We start from the raw sequence: 25,498 nt of genomic DNA on the forward strand, positions 1-25,498 counted from the left end.
AGATCAGTAAATTACCAAACAATCATAAAATAAAGAAATATTATCTTACTGTCATCGTGAGGTGAAAATGAGGATCCACTCTGCCAGACTCTCGTGAAAGTGCTTATCTATAGCATGAAATTTATTTCTCGTATAGCCTACCATTTATTCGCCAAAAATATTTTTTGCGTGCATATGATACGCACTTTATGGCGTGTAATACGCACGTACTCCACACCCCTAATCCTACCCAAGGGGTTTGCAGTGTGTATCATTTACAAAAAAAAACAAAAAAAAAAACAATTTTTGCCATATAAATGGCACGATCAATAAAATGTATCTGTTTATAAATTTGAGCGTCTTTTCAGACGCAAATCTAATTTGAATTACTTTCTAATAGGAGCGGCAGCGAAATACTTTGATTAAAAGAATAATATTACCTAATAAATTATGTTTCTATTATTTTAGTTTTAATGAAAAACCAGGGGACCCTTAATTGATGCTTATCGGGGGTAACAACTGCAGATAACAGCAACACTGACATAGGACGTTGCATTGGATAAAGTTGTTTGGATGCACGTTGTTTTATAACAAGGACAGGCAAAGTTGTGCATTACAATGCAGACATGACAATAATTGGCACCAATCTGGCGCTCTTAACGTTACAAGAGCAATCAACTGAGTAAATATCGGAGACTGGCACGCAATCAGTGCACTTGCAAATGACAGCAAAAACAGTTGCTCGAAATGTGTTGTCTCCTCCTTTATTCGATAAAAATAAGTGGTTTTGATCAAGTTTTTTTTTTACTCATTTCAGTCTCATCTTTTTTTTTGTCAAGGATATTGCACGTGTTGATATAGTCACAGTTATGTTTAATGACGTGGGTGTTCATCGTCTTAGTCAGGGGTAAAAAGGTAAGTACATTTTTCGTCATAGTTTTTAACTATGACACTGGTGACAATACTTTTTTTTTTTTTTTTTTTTTTTTTTTTTTACAAAATTTGAGACCCCCTTCAAATTTTGAACCAAATTTTATAACACCAGTGTTTTAAACATCACAAACTTTTACACTACAGCTTGGACCAGCTCACACAAGACCCTCAACTGGACATTGATTTTTACTTTAGCATAGGCCTAAAGGTTAACAGAAGGTTAACAATAAATTCATCTACTAGAACCAATGTAGACAGACAGGAGACTTGAAAAGTGTGTTTGTGCCATATTTCTTTCAAATAAATTCCACTAGATTTAATATTTTATTATAAAATGCATATATTTTAAGAGTAGGCTATACTTAAGTATCCAGATTTATCACACTGTTCTGAGTAGTTTTCTTCTATAAATTAATATCTTTGTGTCTGAGATCTTTCGGTGTCTGTAGCAGGTGTGGGGCTGGTGGGGAGTGTGTTTTCCGACAGTTTCAAGGCATGGAATTTGGAAGGCTCCTTTTCAGGAGTGATGTGCTCACAGGCATAGGACAGCCAGTTCTCATGAAAGATACTGATGTCATAAAGGGTTAAGTATAAATGTATGCAAAATAATGATTGATGGGAGGCAAATCTGTGAAAAATATATTTTTATATAGATTTATTATTTATAAAGTAACAGGTGGGTTCACAGACAGTGACAGTTCTTATGAGACTGCAGTAAATGTTAACATATACTGTATGCCTACAAGCAGAACAAAATTTTCTTATGTGGTAAATAAATTGCTGTCATCACAAGTTTTTGCACAGGATGCGCAGGAACATGAGTACAAGGCATAACAGGAAAGGGGAACATTCAGATCATAAATTTTAAGTGTAAATGTGTTTTTTTTTTACCTCTATTGTTGTGTATGCTGACAGGGCAGAACCATTGCTGGGAAGAGGGAATGTCTCAATGATTTAGGAGTGATAGGTTTGACTTCATCTAGATGTTCTGTAGTGAATTATGTAGTGAATGTTCCTCAAATACCCAAACCAAAACTGACCAAAATCAAACTGACTAAGATCATTTTCGATAATTAATAAGATTCCTTCTGCTTTTCCAATGAAGCCTTGTGACATTAGTGTTTCAACAGTTCTGAAGAAAGAGACGTGACAGGATGTAATTCTGATTGGCACAATCGGACCCATTTAAAGGGCAGGTCTACATGAGCAAATCTAAGACTGCAGAAGCTCAGCCAAAGACACAGAATGACACTGGAATGAACACATGAGCAGCACAGAATATATTTGGGATCAAGATGAAAACAATAACAGTAGTTATTTTGCTTGTATTAGAGCTATCAAACTGCTTTGCACAGTCAGGTATGTATTGTTTTCTATAATCAAACTGAAAAAATGAAAGACAATAATAATCATTCTTTTTCTTGTTGCAAAAAGTATTGTGAAAAAAGCCACTTACACTTTATTTTTATTTTTTTATTTTTCATTTATGCTTAACTGAGTGTGAATTGCTCAACACTGCATTATCTCAACCTATTTTTGTGCAGGAGGAAACTTTTTAATATATAATGTGGATTATAACAAATGCATGGCAAGCTTCCTGGAACGACTTACCACCTGTGACCCATATAGTACCCAGCAACAGTTCCGTTGGACTTCAAAGAATCGCATTTTGAACACTATCACAAAGAAATGCCTTGGAGTAGGAAGTAAAGCAGTGGGCAAAAAATTGCAGTGGCTGAAATGTGAAGATGACAGTGATTTGCAGAAGTGGGAATGCCACGGTGATACATTGCTTCGCCTAAAGAATGAGTCTCTGTACCTGGCTGTAAATGACAACGGTGTGCCAGTGATCTCTGCAGACACTGGAATAAAGAGCAAATGGACAATTCATGGAACAGTGAACAGCATTTGCTCTCTGCCTTATGAAGGTTTGTGCCTCTATGGGTCTCTATTGAACATTATTGTCATAAAGTGACAATGCTGTTTTCCTTTCTATGCAAATGTGTGCTATTCCCTCAGGGATCAAAATACTGCATGCTGTGAAATAGAACAACAATTCCTAACCTTTTTTGTCCTTATTAGTATGTGTTCCCCCTAACTAATATTTTGCTAGATAAATTTCATTTATTCAAATCACCATTATTATCACTTCTAAAAAAATTAGAATCCTGGTGAAGACTCTAGTTGCTTCTCCCTTTAATGAGACAGTCGAGCTTGTTTGTCTTTCACAATTTTTCCAACAGTTCCATGTGGTAAGTAGCCTTGTAATAAGCAGGATAATGTACCTTGTTATGCAAAAAGCATCAATTCAATTGCATTTTGCCAATCTTATTTTATCAGGATATGTTATTTAATATTTAACTGAATGATTTAAATAAAGTTATATATTTGCTTAAAATTAGTTAATCATTTTTATTGCGAATTCAATGTGTTTTTTTTCACCAGCACTATAAAACATGGTGTAAACTACTGACCAACTCTTACATTATTTTAACAGAAATATACACTCTTGATGGAAATGCATTTGGACGGCCATGTCACTTTCCTTTTCTTTATGAGAAAAAATGGTATGCAGACTGTACCAAAGTTGATGAGCAGCATCAACGTCTATGGTGTTCCATTGAGGCTGACTACAATGTTAATCAGCTGTGGGGCTACTGCCCAACGCATGAAAGTAGGTTTATGTTTCAAGTGTTACCTGCACAATAATTAATAAATCATTAAGACTGCAGTTGTTACCTGTCCACCATCAAAAACTAAACTAATAACATATATATTCTAACAATAAAACATTGGCTTGCATTTATTGATGGGTAGTTATGTTATTTGCAGGTACATTGTGGTCCAAACATCCTCTGACAAATGTCTATTACCAAGTGAATGATAAGTCGGCCCTGACATGGTACCAGGCTAGAAAGAGCTGCCAGCAGCAAGGTGCAGAGCTGCTGAGTGTCTCTGAACCTCATGAACACAGCTTTATAGCAGGTACAGTCCCATCAAAGAAATAGTCTAAATAGACCTGTTCATCATTACATGCACTAATGAAATACTAATGAAAGAACAAAATGCTAAGAAAAAGTGCTTTTTCTCGCTTTGTCTAGGAATGGTTCAGAAGACACAAGTCTCACTATGGACAGGACTAAACAAATTAGATGTGTCCAGTGGATGGCAGTGGAGCAATGGACAACCTTTACGTTATCTGAAATGGCTCAGTGGTAAGACTCTCTTTCAATCAAAGGATTCAGTCTTGTTGAATCCCTGTTGATTCCTGGGGAACAAACAAACAGATAACAAGAAATATGTATTTTGATAAATAAAAGTGTTGCATGAATTGAGAAAAGTTCACTATGCCTTGATTCATCATATACTAGATGTTTTTGGCCTGTGTTGAATAGTTGAACGAACAAAACAAAACCAGCTCTCACTAGCTAACTGAGCATATTAATGGACTGAAATGATCATTTCTGTCTTTGTTGAAGGATTCCCAACCACACAACCAGACTACAGTTGTGGTGTCCTAAAAAACGGTGTTGGTTCTGAATGGTCAAACAAACCTTGTTCGGAAAAACATGGGTACATCTGCCAAAAAGGCCATTCTGTTGCTACTATTCCACCAGGTAGGCTTTCCAACCACTTTTTATTCCATAAAGCAAGCAGCGATTCTTAAACTGCAGTGTCAAGAATGGTGCAATGGTGCAAACATATAGCGTGATCTGTGTAGTGCGATGGACAAACAAATGATTTTTATGTGTCTTTCTTTTAAATATTTATTCATAAAGGCCCACAAGGAGTGGCTCTCATATGCTGTGTCCCAATTTGTATATGCTACTATCTGTCCTAAAAAGTATTCGAAATTGGTGTTAGTGTGTCCCAAATCATAGTATGTTGAAATGAGTATATCATATATAGATACCCAGATGGTGTATTTTTTTTCTAGTTAGGATACAAAGACCCATGAACTTAATGGCTAATATTACCCAACAACCCATTCCGCATTGCACGCAGATTCGAATAGAACTACAAACACGAATAAAACATGTAAGAAAAAAACTACAAACATGTCGGATGTGTAGAGAGCTTTAGATAAAAGGGTTTGAGAGATTAATAATCATTATCTAACCTGACGAAAAGATGTTATCCACATTATATTTAATCTGAAACAGCATTGTGAACATTGATAAAGGTTTGGTCATTTAGGTCGTTTGGTCATTAACTTTTAAATGCATCATTATGCAAACACATGAGGAGTTCTCCACATGAAAGACCCATGACTGGCAGTGCTGGTTCATGGATGTGGAGGATTTTAACTGTGTCATTATAATTGGGACTTTAATGGCACTTAGTTATGTGCACCCAGTCACTGTTTCAACTGCCAACAATCATCTTGTCACAGTTAAAACAGTGACAGGGCAGTTTAAACAGTGACTGGGTGCACATAACTAAGTGGCAGAGCGGTCCATTAAAGTCCCAATTATAATGAAGGAGTATGCCTCAAAGCTTGCATACTATTCTGCTACACACTCAAAAGTACTGTATGTACTTTTTCTTCCCAAAAAGAGTACATACTTTTTGGGCATAGTATAAGTAGGTGAATTGGGATGCAGCAATACATTTGACTGCATGTCATTGCTTCATTAGTCTACTCCAGGGCAGGCGATAACAATTTGATAAGTAAAATATTGTTCAAATGTTTTTAAATGCATTTATATCTCATACTGTATTTCACTTTAAAATGTTCTTGGCACATCATGATATTGATTAAACCTCTCAAGATGCATGAAAAGTTTTGGAACCTCATCTATATAGAATAATGGAAGCAATATTAGTGTTAATAACAGATTATCCTTGTTTTTGTTTTTTTGGACAGTGGTTAACACTGGATTTTGCCAAAGCCCTTGGATTCCATATTCAGGCAACTGTTATCTGCTTCATCGCAACAAGCGAACATGGATGGAGGCGCGAGATGCATGTCTGCGGGAAGGAGGAGACCTGCTGAGTATCCTCAACACAGAAGAGCAAAGCTTTGCCATCACACAGCTTGGATACTGTACGTTTCGATTATTGGCTTTTAACTGGAATGCATTTTTAATAGTGTTGTTGTAGAAAAGACAGAAGTCACCCCTATATAAGGTTGCTAGATAATAATCTGCATCACTATTCTCAGTGAGGACAGACAAGCTGTGGACTGGTTTCAATGATCGCAAAACTCAGATGCTGTTTGAGTGGAGTGACCAGTCTAGCGTCCCGTTTGCCTCATGGGAGGTGGGGGAGCCGAGTCACAATGCTGTTCATGCAGAGGACTGTGTGTTAATGAGAGGAGAGGTAAGAACTTCATATGCGAAAATTATTTGAGAAGTGATCTTAAATTCTAGTTGCATAGTTTTTCTCATAGAATTATCTGTTGCTAAACTAAACATTTGCATAATGACTGATTCTACTTTAGGAGGGAAAGTGGGCCGATGATATTTGTGAGAACAAGTATGGATTCATCTGCAAGAAGAAGGCCAGCTCTAAAGCCTCGAATAATGACACGGTTGTCACAAGCCCAGGATGCAAAACAGTATGTATATTTGTATAATAAGAAAATGACCTAAAAATGTAGAATTGTCTTCTATGTTCTTAGACATCAGGTGGTGAAATGTACCTACTGACAACTGTCTTATTTTTTGAAAAGGGTTGGACCAGGTATGGGTACTACTGCTACCTGGCCGGATCTGAGACAAAGACCTTTGAAGAAGCAAAACATATGTGTGAAAAAGCTGAGTCTCAACTGGTTGATATTTCCTCCAGGTTGGATCACTTCTTCAATTACATGCTTTCTGTCCTTTCTACATCTGACACTGAATTTGCTCTACATTAACTAAAAGTTTTAAGCAAATTCTGGAATAAAATGACTTTTCTAAATGTATAATTATGTGTTGTTCTAAATAATATTTTAAAATCTATGAACAGATTTTAATGTCAGCTTCTGCCTCATAAAAGAATAAAAGTCCATAAAATTAGGACAGCTATCAAGAGCAGTTAATACTTAATCTGCTCGTTTTTCCCCCATTAGCATAGAAAATGCATTTCTGGTTAGTCTAGTGGGAGCACGACCAGAAAAGTACTTTTGGACTGGATTGTCTAATCAGAAGGATCTGCACACATTTGAATGGACCAACACCAAGCAAGTCCCATTTACTCATTTCAACGCTGGGATGCCAGGTATTATGCCAAAAACATGAAATGTTTGATGTCAATGAAATTATAATGTTTCTGATTTCTCATAATTACAGTATTTCATTTTAGAATTACTTTTAAAAAATATATATTTTAGGAAGAAAACAAGGCTGTGTTGCCATGACGACTGGAATTATTGCTGGGCTTTGGGATGTGCTCAGCTGCTCAAATAAGGAAAAATACATCTGCAAGCAGAGAGCTGATGGACTAGTTACTACTCCAGCCCCGTCAACCCATCCTCCCCTGGGCTGTTCTGAAGACTGGGCGCCAATGGCGACTAGAGACTTTTGTGTCAAGGTAAAATGGACTTTTTAGCCATTTTCATGTTGAATTTTGGAGAAATTTGCTATTTAAACAAAATCATAGACAGATTGTATAACATTTCATGATATTATTTCCTTCTCTTTTTGGCAGTTTTTTAGTGTATCAACATATCTAATGAAGACTTGGGATGAAGCTCTTGACTTCTGCCGAGAGCTTGGTGGTGATCTTCTGAGCGTCCATCATGATTCTGATATTCCTTGGAAACATGGAGGGTAATCTCTAGCATTCCTTTTGCAAATGGACAAACTTGTTTCAAACTTGCTCAAATCAGATTATCTATAACAGGCTCTATTAATCTGTTTTAGACATGAACATTTTCCACCATCAGCAGTCATAATCTGCAATAAATTATCCACAATTAAGCCACAATCCATCTCCACATTCTTGCGTATTCATATAAATATGTGTAAAGGATCTGTATATAATATAATCTACTGAATACATATAAATGCATGTATATAATCTACACACATATATATATATATATGGCTGGTTCTCTGCCAACTTGTATCTCTGTTCATGTGTTTTTATATTCATCGCCAGCTGTGTACACCACTGATGGTTGTAAATACTGTGAATGTGCAGCAAGTCTTATCACTGAAACAGACATAAATGTATGATCAAAAAGTAAAGAAACTACATGGTTTTGCTTTTAGAGGGTATCCAGCATGGATTGGTTATAGAATGTATGATCCCTCGGTGGGTTATGTTTGGAGTGATGGTTCTTCGGTGAGTTCACAAAGAATATGTTAAAAGACAATTAATGCTAGATAGAATTCGCATTTGATGTCATTTAGATTTTTTATTTATTTATTTATTTATTTATCTTTTAGTCATCCTATCAAAGCTGGTCCAGTGATGAACCAAACAATTTGAACAACATTGAAAATTGTGTCGAAATGAGTGTTTCAATCTGGCAGACTGATGGAATGTGGAATGACGTGACCTGTCTTGACAAAAAGGACTGGATCTGTCAGATTCGAAAAGGTACAAAATGCCAACCTGGCAAAAATCTAGTTCTGCCATCACTAGATTGGAAAGAAAATATATATTTTCTATGTTTAATTGACAGCTAACTGCTGTGCCTTCTCTTTAGGAAAGACCCCAAAGGAAGTAAATATTACAAGTCCAGGTAAGTCTTTTACTTCAAGAACTCCAGACTCAAACATTATATTTTGATCACACTGATGAGGTAAACGAGTAACTTGATTTTAAAACATTTATTTATTTTTTATTTTAGTTTATAATCAAACAGAGGATGGCTGGACTGAATTCAGAGGTAACCAGTATTATGCGTCTCAATACTCAGCAATGTCTGTGCACGATGCACGGACATTCTGTAAGAAATCACATGGCGATCTTGTGGTTATCAATGATGAAGAAGAGCGGGTGTTCCTCTGGCATAAGGTATGATGGCTGAGTGACATTTTCAGTAGCATATTTGTGGTGCATATCACACAAAACTTGTATCAGTGTGTTATTTTGAGTATGCTTTATATTGCATTTAATTTACTGACATCCTCACAACTGCTGTGCTTTTTTCCTGTTGCAGACTAAATGGATGCACGGTGATTTTATCATTGGTTTGACAGTTGATCTGGATGAGTCTTACCAGTAAGTTTAAATAATGTAAATGGGTCTATTTAAACAGGTGAACAATACGAAATATACGAAAAGAACAAATAAACAAATAAATGTTTGCTCTTTAAAGGTGGATGGATGGTTCCCCTGTAGTATTTCATGCTTGGGAAGCAAATCAACCGGCCTTTAAAAACAATGAGGAAAGATGTGTGACGATGACCTCGTCTCAAGGTACATCATATCTTCTGATCTATGAAGACATTAGGTATATGTGGAATGTTTTATTGACCACTGATACATTTGGGGAAGGAAATGTTTCTTTATGTATGATTAAATCACTGTTGATTCATTTTGTACAGTACATTAAATAAACCAATTAAAAAAAGCATTTTGACTGTTACAGGACTCTGGCAAACTGTCAACTGTGGTGATGAATTCAATTTTTTTTGTAAGCGAAGTCAGTCTCCTCCAGTTAATGCCACGGTGGCCCCTACACAAAAGCCAAAAGGAGGCTGTGCTCCTGAGTGGAAAAACTTCGATGGAAAAGTAATTATAAACATATTCTAAAATGATAACAAATATTGTAATGCTGTATATTAGAAGTAAATTATAACCTTCATTTTATATTTAAACATTTTACAGTGTTAATATAGTTTTAGTGACTTCAGTCTAAACAGTTCTGCATCAGCTCAATGAAATGAAAATGTTTTTGTGCAAAATCTCACACGGAATAAAGCCTTGCTTATGAAAAGTTACAAAAAAATTGCACTGCTGTAACACGTTTTCCAGTACAATATTTGTGAAATATCTTGATTCATATTCATGACAATAAATGATAGAAGAAAATAAATAATGGTCATTTATATAAAACATTATAGTGTTATAACATGAAGGAAGACATGAAAACATGGACAGAAGCAAGAGAACACTGCAGAGAGCTTGGTGGAGATCTGTCATCTGTTATGAGTAGAACACAACAAGGTAAAAGCTCTGTGAGAGATTTCAGCACTGCTCAAAATGATGAATGTATAAATATCTTGTCATATTCTGTGCATGGAAAATGTGACATTATTCTAAAGTATTGATTCTCTAAATTTTTGCTGTTTTTTTTTTTAGCAGTGCACTTTGATTGACTTGATCATTATCATATATTGCATGTTTAATGTATTACATCATATTTATCCATCTGCTGCAGCCTTTTTAACCATGATGATTAGAGATAAAACCACAGACTTCTGGATTGGATTCAGCAATTTGGCAAACGGGAGGTTCAAGTGGACAGATGGGAGTAAGGTTGCATTCACAGACTGGGCCAAAGGGGAACCTCAAAACTATAGAGTATGTGCATTTTGTTGTCATTTATGAGTGAACATTATGAATTTAGGCAGCTTAATAAATGTAACATTTAACCTGAAGATGTTTTAGCGTGACTGTGGATTGTCTTTTTCTTTTTTAAATGCATGTATTGTTTCTCTTACAGTGGCATTCGTACTATTGGTCAAAATATCACTATTCAGAGGAACAGGTACTGTGATAAGCTGACTAAAAGGTTTTTTTTTTTGTGATAACAAAGGCTTCAGTAGCAGTGTTTCTTTTTCAAACAGGAATGTGCTGTTATGGGCATGGGTTCAGACTCTTTTGGCAAGTGGGTGGCAACTGACTGTAATTCTACTCACGGTTTTATCTGCAGTCGTGATGTTGGTGAGTTTAGCCAAACACTGTGGACTCCTCTGCAGACTTTTACCATTCCACTTTTGTTTTCATCGTCTCTTTTTTTCACATGTTCAGATCCTGGTATTGCCCCAGTGCCAACTGAACTTCCGAAAACCTTTTTCAAGCTCGGAAATTCATCTTTCAAAGTGATTCAAGAGAACCTAACATGGAGTGAGGCAAACAGTCGCTGTGAGGAGGATGGGGCTCATCTTGCCAGAATTCGGGACTTGGTAACACAAGCTTACCTTGAGCTGCAGGTCTTCAGAACCCAACAGCCCATGTGGATTGGTCTCAACAGTGTGCAGGTACTGCACTGGAGTGAGAAAGGGAAAATCATAGCGTTACATTTTGTAAAATATTCACCCAAAAATGTAAAGACACCTTTATGGGTTTTTCATTGTGTGGTACACAAAAAAGAATGTTCAGGCTGCTCATAGCCATATAATGAAAGTAAATGATTACTTCGGCTGTCAAGCTCCAAAAAGGACAAATTTTAAAAGCTAGTCATTATAAACAAACATTATATGTAAAATGTGTGTGTAAATGGGATGTCTGTTTTTCTAAATTAGGTTTTATTAAATGAAAAGTGAACCATTTATCATACTCTGTATGTGTGATATTTATGACTCCAACCTACTCATTATATATTTGTATTCATTAACAGTCAAATGGATATTTTCTATGGGTGAAAAACTGGCCCATGAAAATGGAGAAATGGGCACCTTCTGAACCACGGCCCAACCGCCCTTGTGCATACATGGGAATAGAAGGAGAATGGAGAACAAGTCTCTGCAATCAAACCTTCTACAGTGTCTGTGAGCAATCAACAGGTGAGATTCAAATATTTTTCCTTTAGACGACAACAAATAATTGGGTGGTCAGTCTTAAAAGATTCCTGTGCTTGGAGGCAAGATTTAGAATCGGAAAATAAAATAATTCTGTTCTCTCTATTTGCTCTAAAGCCGGGAGCAATGCACAGGTTTCAGCAATTTAAATTGAGTTGTGTTTGTGTGTATTTTTGGTATTGTTATTGTGGGCACTTAAAAATACTGTGAATAATTCTGGATACCTTATTGTCTGAATGTTTTAGAATGCACATTAGCTCTGTTTCCATCAACCCCTGTACACAAAGCGTTTCTGTATTTGACACCCACTTTTCATGAAGAAAAGAATCCAAACAGTATTTAAATGTTTTCAAACACCCATTCAGATTTTTGCATTAAATATGGTTTTTATTAAAAACTAAACTAAGTGTGTGAATTAATGAGTGAATGATTCTGTGCCAGAATTCAGAGGTAAAATTTGATCGCACCGGTCATTAATCTGCTCCCGGCTGTGACAGCACCGTTCATCAGTGCTCTTGGAACAATGCCTCTCCAATCATTCCACACTGAATGGATAGTGCTTCTTACAGTAATCCATCACTTTCTCTTAAGCACACTTTTCCATGTGACATTCTCCCCAGACATTCCCCCAACTCTTCCAGCTCAGCAACCTGGGCATTGCCCACAAGAAGATGATGACAGTCCTTTAAGGTGGATACCCTACAAAGACAGTTGCTATGCTTTTGTGACTGATACCAAACCATGGAGCAGAGCAGCTAGACTCTGTATGACATGGGGTAAGGTTACAGATTGATTTTAAAAGCTGTTTACCCAATTACATGACAGGTGCAAAGAACAAAAAAGTAACAAAGCTTGTACTTCATTTTTCTTTCTCGTCAGGAGCATCTCTTGTCAGCATTAGGGATGTAGCGGAAGAGAAGTTCATAGAGGACAACATCATGCTCCTTGAAAGCTACAAAGAATTTTGGATTGGACTTTTCCACTCCCAGAAAGGTAATGTGCCAAATATACCTTCTCAAATGAAGGAATCTCTTCTGTTCAACTCCTTTCCAGTGCCCCAGAGTCTTCACACAAATAGTGAATGAACTCATGGGTCTAAAAGGGTTGGTTACAAATGAACTCACCCTTTATCTAACTACACAGGACACTGGTTATGGTCAGACTACAGCGTGGTAGATTACACTAACTGGGCATCTGGAAACGATTATGAAGACGACTATGGAGATCATTCTTGGAATCCTGACTGCGCATTATTCTGTACCAAATCTAAAAAATGGAAGAAACGGCATTGTGATTACACAGTCTTACCGTTTATCTGCAAAACCCCCAAAGGTATGTATTGTAAATAAATACATTTTCACAACAGCATATTTCGTAACATGTTGTAACACAGGAGTGGTTGTCACTTAGAGAAATGCAGTACTGTATCTTTGAGTCAAATGTCCAATGGCATGATTGCTTTTCTCTAGCAGTGCTTAATTGTGTTGGTTTCAAAAATCTCTTGTGAATTCAGTCCTCCAAACTAAATTTACTCATCATATATTATCATCATATTTGTGCAGTGACTGTTAGGTAACACAATAAAACCCGACCACCTTAAGACAAAAGGTATACTATACAACAAAGGTAAATAATGATAAACTGTGTTCTTATAGGATATAAGAAATACAAGGGTGGTTTTTTTTTTTTTGGAGTTTCATTTGATACAATTTTATATTCACAAATGACTGAATTTGTGTCATTTCTGTTAGCCAAAACAATGGTTGGATATTTCTCATTTCATAATTATATTGCTGCTTTAATCTTCCTGAAAAGCCATTAAATACACTATAATACATTTCAAATACAAGTATGTTGTGGAAGATGCCATTTTTCCTTTTACTTTAGATGTTAATATTTCATAAAACTATTTTCTTAAATTAGTTTCAATAAACCACATGTCCACATATTGTGACAGTTTTTGTCAGAATTACCTGCTCCAGTCACAAAAGGTCACTTTATATTTCTCTGGAAAATAAAGGTGGAAATGTTCCATAGCCTATTACATGTAGGAATGTGTATATTCAGAAGTTAACAAAGTAGACAACATTTTTGCCACTGGAGTAAATCGTTACGGCTAGCTCTAGCCTCCTATTTTATTCCTATGAATAGATATGCTTATTATGATTGTTTAGAGTAAAAGGGAAATGTAGTAAAACTCCAACATTTTATTACATTATCTGTTTATCCTTTTCTTTCCTGCAGTAATGAATCCAACCACTGAGGCCTCACATACAGGTAATATGATGATTTATTCATAATGCCTTTTCTTGTGCATTTTCCGTCAAGAAATATTCAAAAAACGCTTTCAGCAGCCTCTCTCAGATGTTTAACATGTAAAATAGTGAAATTGTAGTTTGATATAATGTGTATATCACAATTTCAGACTAGATAGTTTATCTTATTATTTTTTCCTCTGTTTTCACAGGTCCTGAACCTCACAGTGTCAAAACCGGTTTGGTTGTGTTCTTGAGCATTGCAGTGGTCGGCATATTGGGAGCTCTAGCGTACGTTTACTTCAGAAATTCAAATAGACTGTCATTGCCTACATTTGAAAATCCCATGTATAATAACACAGAGGCTGCTCATTCAGATTATAAAGATAACAAAACATTGCTTGGCCACATTGATATCACTGAATAGACCTGTGTTTTATGATATCCCAGTACTTGTATATATGTAAGAGATACTGTACACTCAGCCAATCATTATCATAAAATAAACAATGACAGGGATCATCGGGTTTATTTTGCGATAATGGCTGTACTTTATCCTGTTTCGGACATGGCTACTCAGAAAATAAATATTGATTTGGGTAGAAAGTATTTTATGTCCGAAAAAAACGCAGCTATGTAGGAATCAGTTGTCAGTTATACAGTTTAGCAGTCATTATGCAAAAACAAATCTGACTGCAGAATGGTGCAAATGACTAATCAGAATCAAATACTTCAAAGAGTCAACCAACATGAAAGGAAACCACTGATTTAATATGGCGTTGCCAGTGTCCTGTTTCCTGTGATGCTACTTCAAGGCTTTTGTACAAGTTTTTCAAATTGAATTGTGAACTGTCTCTAAATAAACTTACATTTTACACTGTAATATATATATATTTGTTTTTGAGCGAACCACCACAGTTACACTCCAACTGCGCAGTGTAAATTGGTTTTTTTCTTTTGGGGTGCAGTGTCAAAGAAAAACAGGATAAGATGACGTAAGGTCAGCTGACTTGGCAGTATTTGGAGTATGAGGACAGTGTTGGAAAACAAATGACCTAAACTTTTAAATTTTTTGTTTCAGAAATGTATGCCCTCTTTGAATTCAATGGCACATTTATATATATATATATATATATGTGTGTGTGTGTGTGTGTATATATATATAAAATAGTCCTTCATAATATCCTTATTATCTGACTAATCAAAGGTGGAAACACGATGAGAGACACATTTGGGAAAACAATGCACAAAAACATTAAGTGATAAATTTGATGTGTGCATTATTGGTTCAGGAGAACATTTCAATAAAGACAATATACAGTCAGTTTAACTGAATACAGATGTACATCTATATTACAGTGCAGCAGTATCTGTACTCAGTTTTATCAATCCAATATCTACAAAGGCATTTATGAGGTATATACAAATGCATAGAAATCATTTTCAAGCTATAGTGTGTTGTCACAAACTAATGCATAGAGTACTCAGGAAACATGTATAAAATGTAAATAAAAGTCATGGTTCCAGGTGCATTAAGAGTATGTACAGATCTGAGTGCTTATATATCTTTCTCATTCCATTTTTAGCATAACTGGAATCAAAACTTTTACCATGCTGTTGTACAAAAGGTATTTTCTAAATCATTGTACATATTTCGCTAAAGACATTTGAGTGTGCCTTTTTAATTTATGAACATGATAGTTACGATTAAGAAAAAAATGAAATCCATTTAATATACATACTGTATATATTTAAATAAATATTTAGAAAATCATAAATACATGCAGCTGGTTGGCTAGAATTATCACATTTTATATATTATAATTATGGAAAAACAAACATGTTCCTAAATATCAACAGTGTTCTTTTGCAATAATTTTGCATGAGCAAAGAACACATTGTATGGCTTGAGAGTTGATTTAACATGATTCCGTTATCAGCTAAAGGTTTTTGTATAGACAAACAACGTATGACGAATGAAATTTACTGAATAAATTTTTGTCATGACAACCTATACCTGGCCAAACTAAACACTGAACAGTGTATACATTAAAGCCAACACAAAGCCAAAATAAAATAGGTTGCAAATGGTAATTCACGCTGACTTTAAAGTTTAAGATTGTAATTGCTCTCCGGGTACGTTTACACAACAACGATGTAGCTACTAAAAACGGAAAAGTTTTTCCTTTGTGTTTTTCGCGTACAGACGACAACGTTGTCAAAATCATCCCTGTTCACATCGATCCATTAAAACAACAACAACAACAACAACAAATCGCTGTTTTATGCATGCAGGCCAATAGTTGGCGATGTTACTTTGTAAAGAAACACTACACGCCTATAGACCGAACACGCAATACGCATGCGCATGACGTCACTGTTTTCACAAATTTGCGTTTTTGTAGTTTACACAGAGCAGAGATGATAACGGTATCATCTTCAAAAAACCTGCACTTGGAAACCTGTTTTCAAAAGCTTGCATTTTCAGGCCCCCAAAACGGCATTGTCACGTAAATGAATGGCCAAAACACACAAAAAGTTTCCTGTTTTTTGTTGAAAACAGTGTTGTGTAAACGGCCCATTAGTGTCAGCAAATGGAATTGCAAAGATAATGACTTTTCAGAAACATTATGCCATTTGTCAGAAAAATATATAGTCCTGCCGCCAAACCCATGTCATTGGTTGAACCCCGGTTGCTGGTCGAGATGGTCAACTGTATTGTGCCACAGTGTTTATACTTTTCAGTTAAATCAACCTAAAAATTTCTTGTTGTTTCTGTTTTAAGTAAGGATAGAAGAAAGTACTATAACTTTTAAAATATCATCTTATCTTTCAAAACAGAAGCTATTTCCTCTAAATGTGTGAGACTTCTGATTCAATAGCCCCTATAGTTAAATATATATCAAATTAAATTATTATGATAACAAATACCAGTTTGCAATATCAAAAATTGGAAGCCTTGCACATTCAAGTTAAAAATGGCCCCAATATCACATAAAAAATGAGGTGGATTAAATAAATAAAAATGACTAGACTATATTGTACTTGTTTTGAAGTTGAAAAAAACTGACCTTTCAATCACTGAGGTGAAAAGCCAACCATAAAAGGGTTCTTTAGTTTGCCTAATTTTAATGTAGCCAATAGCAGGACATACTTAGTTTTCATACAGATTATTTGTGGGTAAATGCTAATTCTTGTTACCATTTTAAAACAAATTATTTTCTTAATATTTTCATACCTGTCAGTAGTGTAGCAGCACGTCCCTTAAAAGACCAATTTTACACAAAGAAACATAAACTAAAAAAATGTTATCTTTCTCAGGGTCGAAAAATGAGGATGATAAGAGATGATCAGTTTGCATGTGCGTTTCACAAAATTGTTTGAAAAAAATGGTGTATCTGACTGACCGTTAACAACAGGGGAAATAACAAGCAAGGATGTAACCACATACTTGGGACTGGAAGGACCAAACGTGCCGAAATCATTTAAAACAAATATGGTAATCACAGGCCCGATAGCAAGAGGCACATAAAGCCAAGGAAACACAGAATTATACGAATGAAAGGCTCACAATCAAGGAAAGTTAGATTTCGACCAGAGTAGGCAATAACACAGAAGAACAGATAAAGAAAGAGAAACCATGTTGTCCTGAGTACACGGTAGCCAGCATTTAACATAGCAGCATTAAAACAACGTCCTTCTCAGTGATGAATGTACATGTCTTCAGTCCACTCCTCCGCCTCCACGCACCTGTCCCTCTCCCTGTCCCTGTCCCGCTCCCGTCCCTGGTAGTGATAGTGGTTGTGTTGTGGGTGAGCGTAGTGGTGTGATTGTTGGTGCGAGCGCAGCTGTATCGGCTGTCTCTGTTGCCTGTTGTGCTCGTTGTGCTCCAGCTCATAGTCCTGCTGCCCGTGGTGGGAATAATCCGGCTGAATGTCTGTGGTCCCGCCGCGGCGGTGGTGGTGATGTCGATGGTGATGGTTATGGTCCTTTTGAATTGTAGTCCTGTTATGGTAGACCTCGGTTTGATCCGGGTCGCCCTCACCCGGGAGAGCGCGCCTGCTCCGGGACTCCGAAGCGTCTTTAGTGGGAAGCTGATCCATGTCGGTGGGCTGCTGCTGGCGCACGTGGTGCTGGTGTTTGTTGTGGGGCTCGGTCGGTCGGCTGGTGCTGGAGCGGTGGTGATGATGATGGTGGTGGTGATGGTGATGGCTGCGTCTCTTTGGCTCGCTACGAAGGAGCCTCTCCTCCTCCTCAGCCTCCTCCAGCACTTCCTCTTCTTCTTCCTCCTCCTCCTCCTCCTCCTCCTCCTCTCTTGTCTCCTGAGCCTGGGGAAGATGCTCCTGCTGGTTCTCTTGATATCCTTTTCTCTTGGTGGTGGCAGTCTTCTTGCTTTTCTGTTCGTCCTGTATATGGGATACATCAAATGAAAATTAGAGTTTTGTGGATTTTAGACAGCTTTGAGGCCATTTAGAAAAAGAAAAAAAACAGACCAAAACAGTCATTGTACCATTCATTTTCTCCATAGAGGAACTTTGGAGATTTTTAACGATAACAATTAAACTGACAGACCTTTTGTGAGGTACAAGGTTGTGTACCTCACTAAGTACTTAATAAGTACTAAGTACACCAGTCAGCATTATTTAAAATTATTTTAAAATAATCATGTTGACCTGTTGAAAAACGACATTATCGTTGATTCTACAATGAAATCTCCACCAATTAAAGAGTCGAAACTAGCAAATTGTGCCATTTTAGCACCCGTCCACTACCATGAAGGACTGAGAATGTCTGATTCTCAAATACTTTTTTGCTTCAAATCAAAGTTTGTAATGTTGGGATTCATCTTGTACTGTAGCTGGTTGGTTTGATTCCTGGTTTATATATCTTTAACTAACTGCTGCACTCTAGATTAATGACTCATCCTTCACTACACAGATTTTTTCCAATCAGATACTTTCTAGAATTGAAGCAACGAGCAGGAAAGAATACAGTAGAGCATGGAACTAGCAATGCCAAAGTCATGGGTTTGATTCCCAGGGGATACAAGAACTGATCAAATGTGTACCTTTAAAGCAGTGTAAGTCACTTAGGATAGAAGTGTCTACCAAGCAGTGTTGGGGAAAGCTACTATTAGTAATGCGTTACAATATTGTGTTACTCCCTAAAAAAGCAATCATACAGGCCTACAAGTAAAAAAAAAATTCAGACATCACCACCAACTAGTAGTTTAACAAATTCCTAGGTAAACCCTCATGTAAAAAAACAAATAATAGCCTAATTAAAAGTACAAGTAAGCAACTGCTTGTTTAGTCTTGTGCAAAGACACTAAACTACAAAAATGGCACTAAACTGCCCTACTATAAAGTTGACTTACAACACCTAAAAAGCTATTACTAATGCGAAAAAGTAGAACAAACTAGTAGGTACTGACACTTAAGGCATTTTACCTCAGAGACCACCATCTCACTCACCGAAGGTCCTTTAAGCTCAAGTCTTCTTTAAATGTCCAAGAGAGTTTAGTAAGAGGTAGGGAGGAAATTGAAAATGTCACAGAATGACACACCACTACGCAAAATTTCAGACTCTATGAAGCCTGTAGATGTTTTCAAGCAGTCATAATTTAGGACTTGCACAGTAGAAAGCACAAGTAAACAAAATCTAATAAAATCTGCTAGAATGTGGATAAAAACGGAGAGACATTAATTCATATAGTAATATAAATTAGTACTAAAAATTAAGTATACAAAAATATACAACATTGTAAGTGAGGAGCATACTTGAGATGAAATATTAGATATGTGATGTGTGAGGAAAATAAAGAAAATGGTCTGTAATGTTTCAATCATGTATTTGGAAAATTATGTGAAAATGATGAAAATATGATTTAATTGTGTGTATTTATGATACATAAAAAGCTAGCAATGAGATAAGCCTTTAAATGAGATAAGACAAAGAAGTTGGACATTTTATTACAGAACGCTACACAATACATAATGGGAAATGTGGTAGAAATGACACTGTTTATGATTTTATGAATATATGTACGCAATCTTTCTAAAGTTTGGGGTCAGCTGTATCTTTTTTTCTTTAAAATTAATGCTTTTTAATTTAGCTAGGTCATTAAATTGATCAAAAGTGACAATAAAGACATTTGTAATGTTACAAAAGATTTCTATTTCAAATAAATGATGTTCTTTTGAACTTTCTGTTCATCAAAACAATTCCACAAAAATATCAAGCAGCACAACTGTTTGACCATCGATAATAAGAAGAAATTTTTCTTGAACACCAAATCAGCATATTTAGAATGATTTCTAAAGGATCATGTGACACTGAAGACATTTTAAAATGTAACGTATTTCTGTGATGGCAACATTTTCAGCATCATTATAGAAATCCGTAGGCTCTATCTGTACAGTAAATGTTCGATGTCAGTACTTCATCTCCTGTTTTTCCTCAGAGTGTGTCCAGTACCTTAGCAGGTGTGGGGCTGGTGGGGAGTGTGTTTTCTGCCAGTTTCTCCAGCATGGGGTTGGGAGGTTCCATTTCAGGAGGGTGTGTGGCTCTCCAGTAGGCCTCCAGGTAATCAGCGATGTGTTCACAGGCATCTGACAGCTGGTTCTCATCCAAGATGACATCGAACAGCTCCTGTGAGAGAGACCAATGGTGACGTCACAACAAGCGCAAGAATAAGTGACAGTGAAATGAAGCCAATAGCACTGCAGGGAGGCTAATTTATGTAAACGACTGCCAACATGATGCAGCATAAAAATAACAGTCTCTTGATAATCAGGTGAATAGGCCCTCCAGCTAGACTTGAATTATAAATAAGGGCAGTGTTAAAAGTGTTAAATTTGGGTGTTCATATTGATTTTCAAAAAATACAGACTCTAAGTTTGTTAGAAGTTATATATCAAGAGCATAACAGGGTGACATTTTGTTTCACGGTTAATCGACTATTCCGCCTAAAACGTTGTTAACTTATCCACAAGAAAATAGAGCTTATCAAGAAGATTTTCCAAATCCTCCCTATGGGACATTGTGTAAAGTTAAGAGGGCTGGATTTTAGCAAAGAGTATCTATCGTATTTAAGTATACGGATGGCACACTTACATTAGGACACTGGGCCAGTTTGTCTGCGGCCACCATCTGGACATTCAAATGTTTAGTCTGAGATTTGCCCCTGGTCTTTATCAGTCTTGTGAGAACCTGAACAGCAGATGAAAAGAGGAAGGAAAAAGGGACAGGAAGGATGAGTGGGAGGCATAGAGGGTGAAAGTACACTGGATGTTAGGTCAAATTGGGTCACAAGAGAAAGGTTAGTGTTTTTGTGCAACTGGTCTTCTCTCAAAGAAGCGTTTCCTGTGTGAATGTATTAGCTACACATTTAAACGGTGAATTAAACCATGCCTTGTGTAGCCTAGTGACAGACAGATAGATCTTATTCATATGACAGATATTTATCATTTTGAACTATGTAGTGCACTTTGAAAGAAAATAAATAAAAAGACAGGTGGTTATCAGAAAAACGACAGGATTATCAAACAAGCTGATATATAGAACCAGATCAGATCTCGCTGTACTGGCAGAATGATCTTCTTTCTGCCTCCTAGTGGCTTAAATTCATTTTTATTCCATTGTAAAACTAACTGAATCCTTGAACATGTTCATGGCATTTTTGAGCATTTTCTCAAACTAGGGAAATGACAGAAACCAGCTGGAACTGGTTGGTATACTGAATTAAAGCTTTCTGATGACTATCTAGGACTAGGCATTTAATGGATGACTTTGATGGAAGTATTGAACATTATTTATTTCATAATAAGAGTTGAACATAATACTTCACACTGAATAAGTCCTGTTTTGCCATTTAACCCTTTAAAACCTAAAATAAATAGTTTTACAGATTATTACTGCAGAATGTAGTGCATCTTCATGCAGTGGGAACTAATCACCAATACAACCATATTAATACATATTCATTTAATTTCATACAAATTAAATGAACAATATAGGAAAAACATCATTTAAAATGAAATATCACGGATTCCCAAAAATATTAAGCAGCGCATCTGTTTTCAACATTGATAATAATAAGTGATGGTTTTGAGCATCAAATCGACTGGAGGAACATTTTGAATAAAGTATTATTATTATAAATTATCATCAAATAAATTCAGACTGGATAAGCATGAGAGAATTCGGTAACACTTTACAATAAGGTTTCATTTGTTAACATTAGTTAACTACATTAGTTAACATGAACTAACAATGAACAATACTTCTACAGCATTATTAATCTTAGTTAATGTTCATTTTAACATTTATTAATACATTTTATAAAATTAAAAAGTTCTATTTGTTAACAGTTAATGCACTGTGAACTAACATGAACAAACAATGAACTATTTTTATTAATATTAAGATTAATGAATGTTGTAAGAAATATGTTGATCACTGTAAGTTAATGTTAGTTAATACACTAACTAATGTTAACAAATGAGACCTTATTGCAAAGTGTTACCAAGAATTCTTTAAAAAAAAAACACATTTTAAAAAATCTTACCGACCCCACGTTTTTAAACGGCAGTATCTGTTTCATCAGTAAGCAAATGATTATTGTGAGAATGTTTGAACATAATTTCAGACCTTAGGTGATGAAATCTTGACATACACCAGGATAGGGGCCAAGGAGGTCTTGCTTAGTTGGATAGGGTGGTTAATGGTGTCGGCATCCAGAACCACAAGCTGTAGGCTGCGTGCTAACTCAAAAATCCTCTCAACCTCTCCTTGGATTTGGGCTGTAGGGACAGATAAAGAAATAAATGAGGCTAGTCATCAACCTAAAAAGTCCTTATAATATCTTCAAAAAATATTATTCTATCAAAGTACAAAATCAAATCTGCTGAATTGCAGCCAAAAGGACTTAAAATGGAATGGAATGGAATGGGAAGCTTTTTTATGTCCATTCCACTAATACAAGTAAAAAAAAAAAACATTTCATGGTGACTTTTTGCACCATTTCATTAAGTTTTAGAACTGATGCTTTATGAAAAGCGTACGGTGAAAGTCCCATCTTTAAAACTAAACACATTCCATACTCAGGTCATGCAATATGTTTTTGAAAATAGAGATGATCAAAATATGCTGACAGAACAGTTCCTCGTCCACAGGAAGTAACAGAACAATGAAGGTTTAAAACTTGCTCTTTGCTCCAAATTGAGCAAACTTTAGTGATAAAAAACATCACAAGTTCAAAATCAGCTCACATGGTGCTCAACATTATCTTTCACAACCACACTGCAAAAATAATTTTCTTAATCAGTAGTTTTATATTGTTTTCCAGTAAAAATATTAAAAAAAATCTTAAAACAAGATTTTTCTTACTCCACTGGGAAATAGTTTTCTTTCTTTTTTAAAACGTAAATCATGAGGGGAAAAATCTTTAAGTCTTATCTTACATGATTTATATCTTGTTTTAAAGATGTTTAGATATTTTTTCAGAAAAACAAGAAAAAAATACTTCTTAAGCAGCGCAAAACGTACTCTTACACATACACTGAATACTTTGGCTTGCATTTATTTGACCAAAAAAAATATGCACAAATTATGGAATTGTGTGGTGTCTAACACAAGCCGAAGCTTTTAGTTGCAGTGACCTTCACTAAAAGTATCAGGGTTCTTTGACACTTATAGTGTTCTCTAAAAGAGGTAAAGCAGTTTTACACCAACAGGAATGAGTTGGGGAACATAGACAGGCTACTGCTGTAATACATACCCGCGGCATCTGAGGTAAGAGAGCAATATGAGGGACAGAGTGGAGAGAACCAGAACCAATCAGATCCTGTCAGCTAACCAAAGCTAGCTATACACCTCAGATCCACACCCACTAATGTTAAACAGCTACTTAAAGTTTACCCCAAAATAAAAAAAATTGTATGAGTTTCTTTCATCTGCTGAACACAAAAGAAGATATTTTGAAGAATGCTGGTAACCAAGTAGTTGATGGGACCCCATTGATGGGGCCCATCAACTGTTTGGTTACCCATAAAGTTCAGCACAAGAAAGAAACTCATTCAGGTTGGGAACAACTTGAGGGTGAGTAAATGATGACAATTTTTTCATTTTTAGTTGAACTATCCCTTTAATAATTACAATGACAAGATACAACTTTTTTGTGTTGTGAGAATTGCAAGAATTTAAAAGCAGTGGGAGTTTATCTGTAAGTGGGATCTTTTATGACTGCAAAAATAGTTTTATTAATCAGTATTTATGTCTTGTTTTCCAAATATTTAATATTTAAATATATTGTGTTTTGCTTATCAAGTACATTTATCTTGTTTTAAAATATGAAATTATTACTTAAAATTAAGACAAAAATACTTTTTTTTGCATTTAACTATCAAGCTCTGGTCCTTTTATCCTAGTGTTAAATAGTTGGTAATTATTAATCAGCTTTATCAATACATGATCTGAAGTATATGCATTTATTTGGGTGCAATGACTAAATTCTTTCTAGATTCTCTCTGATACTGATTTAGACTGAATTAATATCTCAAGTCAATACATTCAGAATATATTATGTATTTGGTATGGAATGACATAAAACACCAAGTAGTGATTACCTAAACTAGAGCGGGTGTTGGAGCGATCCATTATGGCGTGCTTGCTGGGGTTGTTGAGGATCGACCGCTTGGCAAGTGCAATATCTGCCGTCACCCGGGTGATAGTTATTCTAATGATGGATTAACATATTAGAAACAACATTCTATATGCCTACACACAATTATTACAATAGCAAATATTCATTGTGATGAGTCAATAGTCCATTAACTCCTTAATCATGTGTACCATACCTTCCTTCAAATCTGTGTTTTAAAAAATCAAAGAGCGCTTTTTGCATCATGTCCGTAACCTGTACATTCAAATACAAGAGAGTAATAAATATGCAATTCATTAATAACACTTCATAAAAAAAAAAAAACTAAAGTGTAGGTTCAGTTACGTACAGTAGAGGGCAGTGCACATTTTGACATAATAAGTGTGGCATAACAGAACATTATCCTCTGCTATAAGATACATTATATACAATTTAAATTGAGAATGATACTTTGTTATAAGAGTAAAATATTTGTATATGTCTGCTGAGCCACTGGGTCCTTTAAAACAGTACTGTTGAAAATCTTGGACAGTGAATGACTGAACACTGCACATATGGAGACAGTGGCAAACGGCCCTCACCTCATAGCCCTTGAGCGAAGGCCCCATGAGCACCACAGGACGCATGGAAGGCACAACATCATATGCAGCCAGTTGCTCTCCCTGCATTTAAAGACACTTGGTGAAAATATGCTCAAATAAGCAGGCAATATATACATATATTAACATAAATGTGTATGCTGGGGTCATAATCGAAGCATTATGTATTTGCTCACCGATTTCTTCTTCACTTGCTGAACTAAAGGTAAACATTTTGAAAAATTTGAGACATTTAATTGCACACACAGACACATAATGATAACATTATTTATGTTCCACATACATTCTAATTAAAAGCACTGATGAAATCCCAGTTTAGTGGATGATAACAATTTAGCAATGACAAACATTCTAAATTCCGTAATTTGTCTAACTGTTAATAAATAC

The 25,498-nt window shown here is 35.8% G+C and overlaps 2 protein-coding genes across 4 annotated transcripts in view; one reads left to right on the forward strand and one right to left on the reverse strand.

Moving 5' to 3' along the window:
• The first annotated feature begins 1,989 nt into the window (after positions 1-1,989).
• mrc1b (mannose receptor, C type 1b) lies at positions 1,990-14,732 on the forward strand. Its single transcript, XM_084412299.1, has 31 exons — positions 1,990-2,271; positions 2,457-2,840; positions 3,410-3,586; positions 3,745-3,897; positions 4,014-4,127; positions 4,392-4,529; positions 5,780-5,959; positions 6,077-6,234; positions 6,356-6,472; positions 6,587-6,702; positions 6,968-7,116; positions 7,229-7,428; positions 7,546-7,667; positions 8,112-8,184; positions 8,289-8,442; positions 8,552-8,587; positions 8,696-8,862; positions 9,008-9,069; positions 9,167-9,267; positions 9,440-9,582; positions 9,915-10,017; positions 10,232-10,374; positions 10,517-10,561; positions 10,641-10,737; positions 10,825-11,054; positions 11,414-11,579; positions 12,215-12,370; positions 12,474-12,587; positions 12,738-12,926; positions 13,839-13,871; positions 14,062-14,732. The coding sequence occupies exons 1-31, from the start codon at positions 2,208-2,210 to the stop codon at positions 14,274-14,276; spliced, it is 4,299 nt and encodes a 1,432-aa protein (XP_084268425.1). The 5' UTR covers positions 1,990-2,207; the 3' UTR covers positions 14,277-14,732.
• Positions 14,733-14,879: 147 nt separating this feature from the next.
• The window catches only part of cacnb2b (calcium channel, voltage-dependent, beta 2b), a 33,931-nt gene continuing 23,312 nt past the window's right edge, over positions 14,880-25,498 (reverse strand). For 2 of the 3 annotated variants that reach the window (XM_084412305.1, XM_084412306.1), the window contains exons 6-13: positions 25,288-25,310; positions 25,094-25,174; positions 24,709-24,767; positions 24,478-24,587; positions 22,502-22,653; positions 20,966-21,061; positions 20,327-20,500; positions 14,880-18,255 (exon numbers count right to left, since the gene is read on the reverse strand). In XM_084412305.1, coding sequence (XP_084268431.1) covers positions 17,551-18,255; positions 20,327-20,500; positions 20,966-21,061; positions 22,502-22,653; positions 24,478-24,587; positions 24,709-24,767; positions 25,094-25,174; positions 25,288-25,310 — 1,400 coding nt within the window. In that variant the 3' untranslated portion in view covers positions 14,880-17,550. The other variant, XM_084412307.1, reaches the window with a different exon arrangement.

This window comes from Rutilus rutilus (assembly GCF_951802725.1).
Source record: "Rutilus rutilus genome assembly, chromosome: 6".
Lineage (NCBI taxonomy): Eukaryota > Metazoa > Chordata > Actinopteri > Cypriniformes > Leuciscidae > Rutilus > Rutilus rutilus.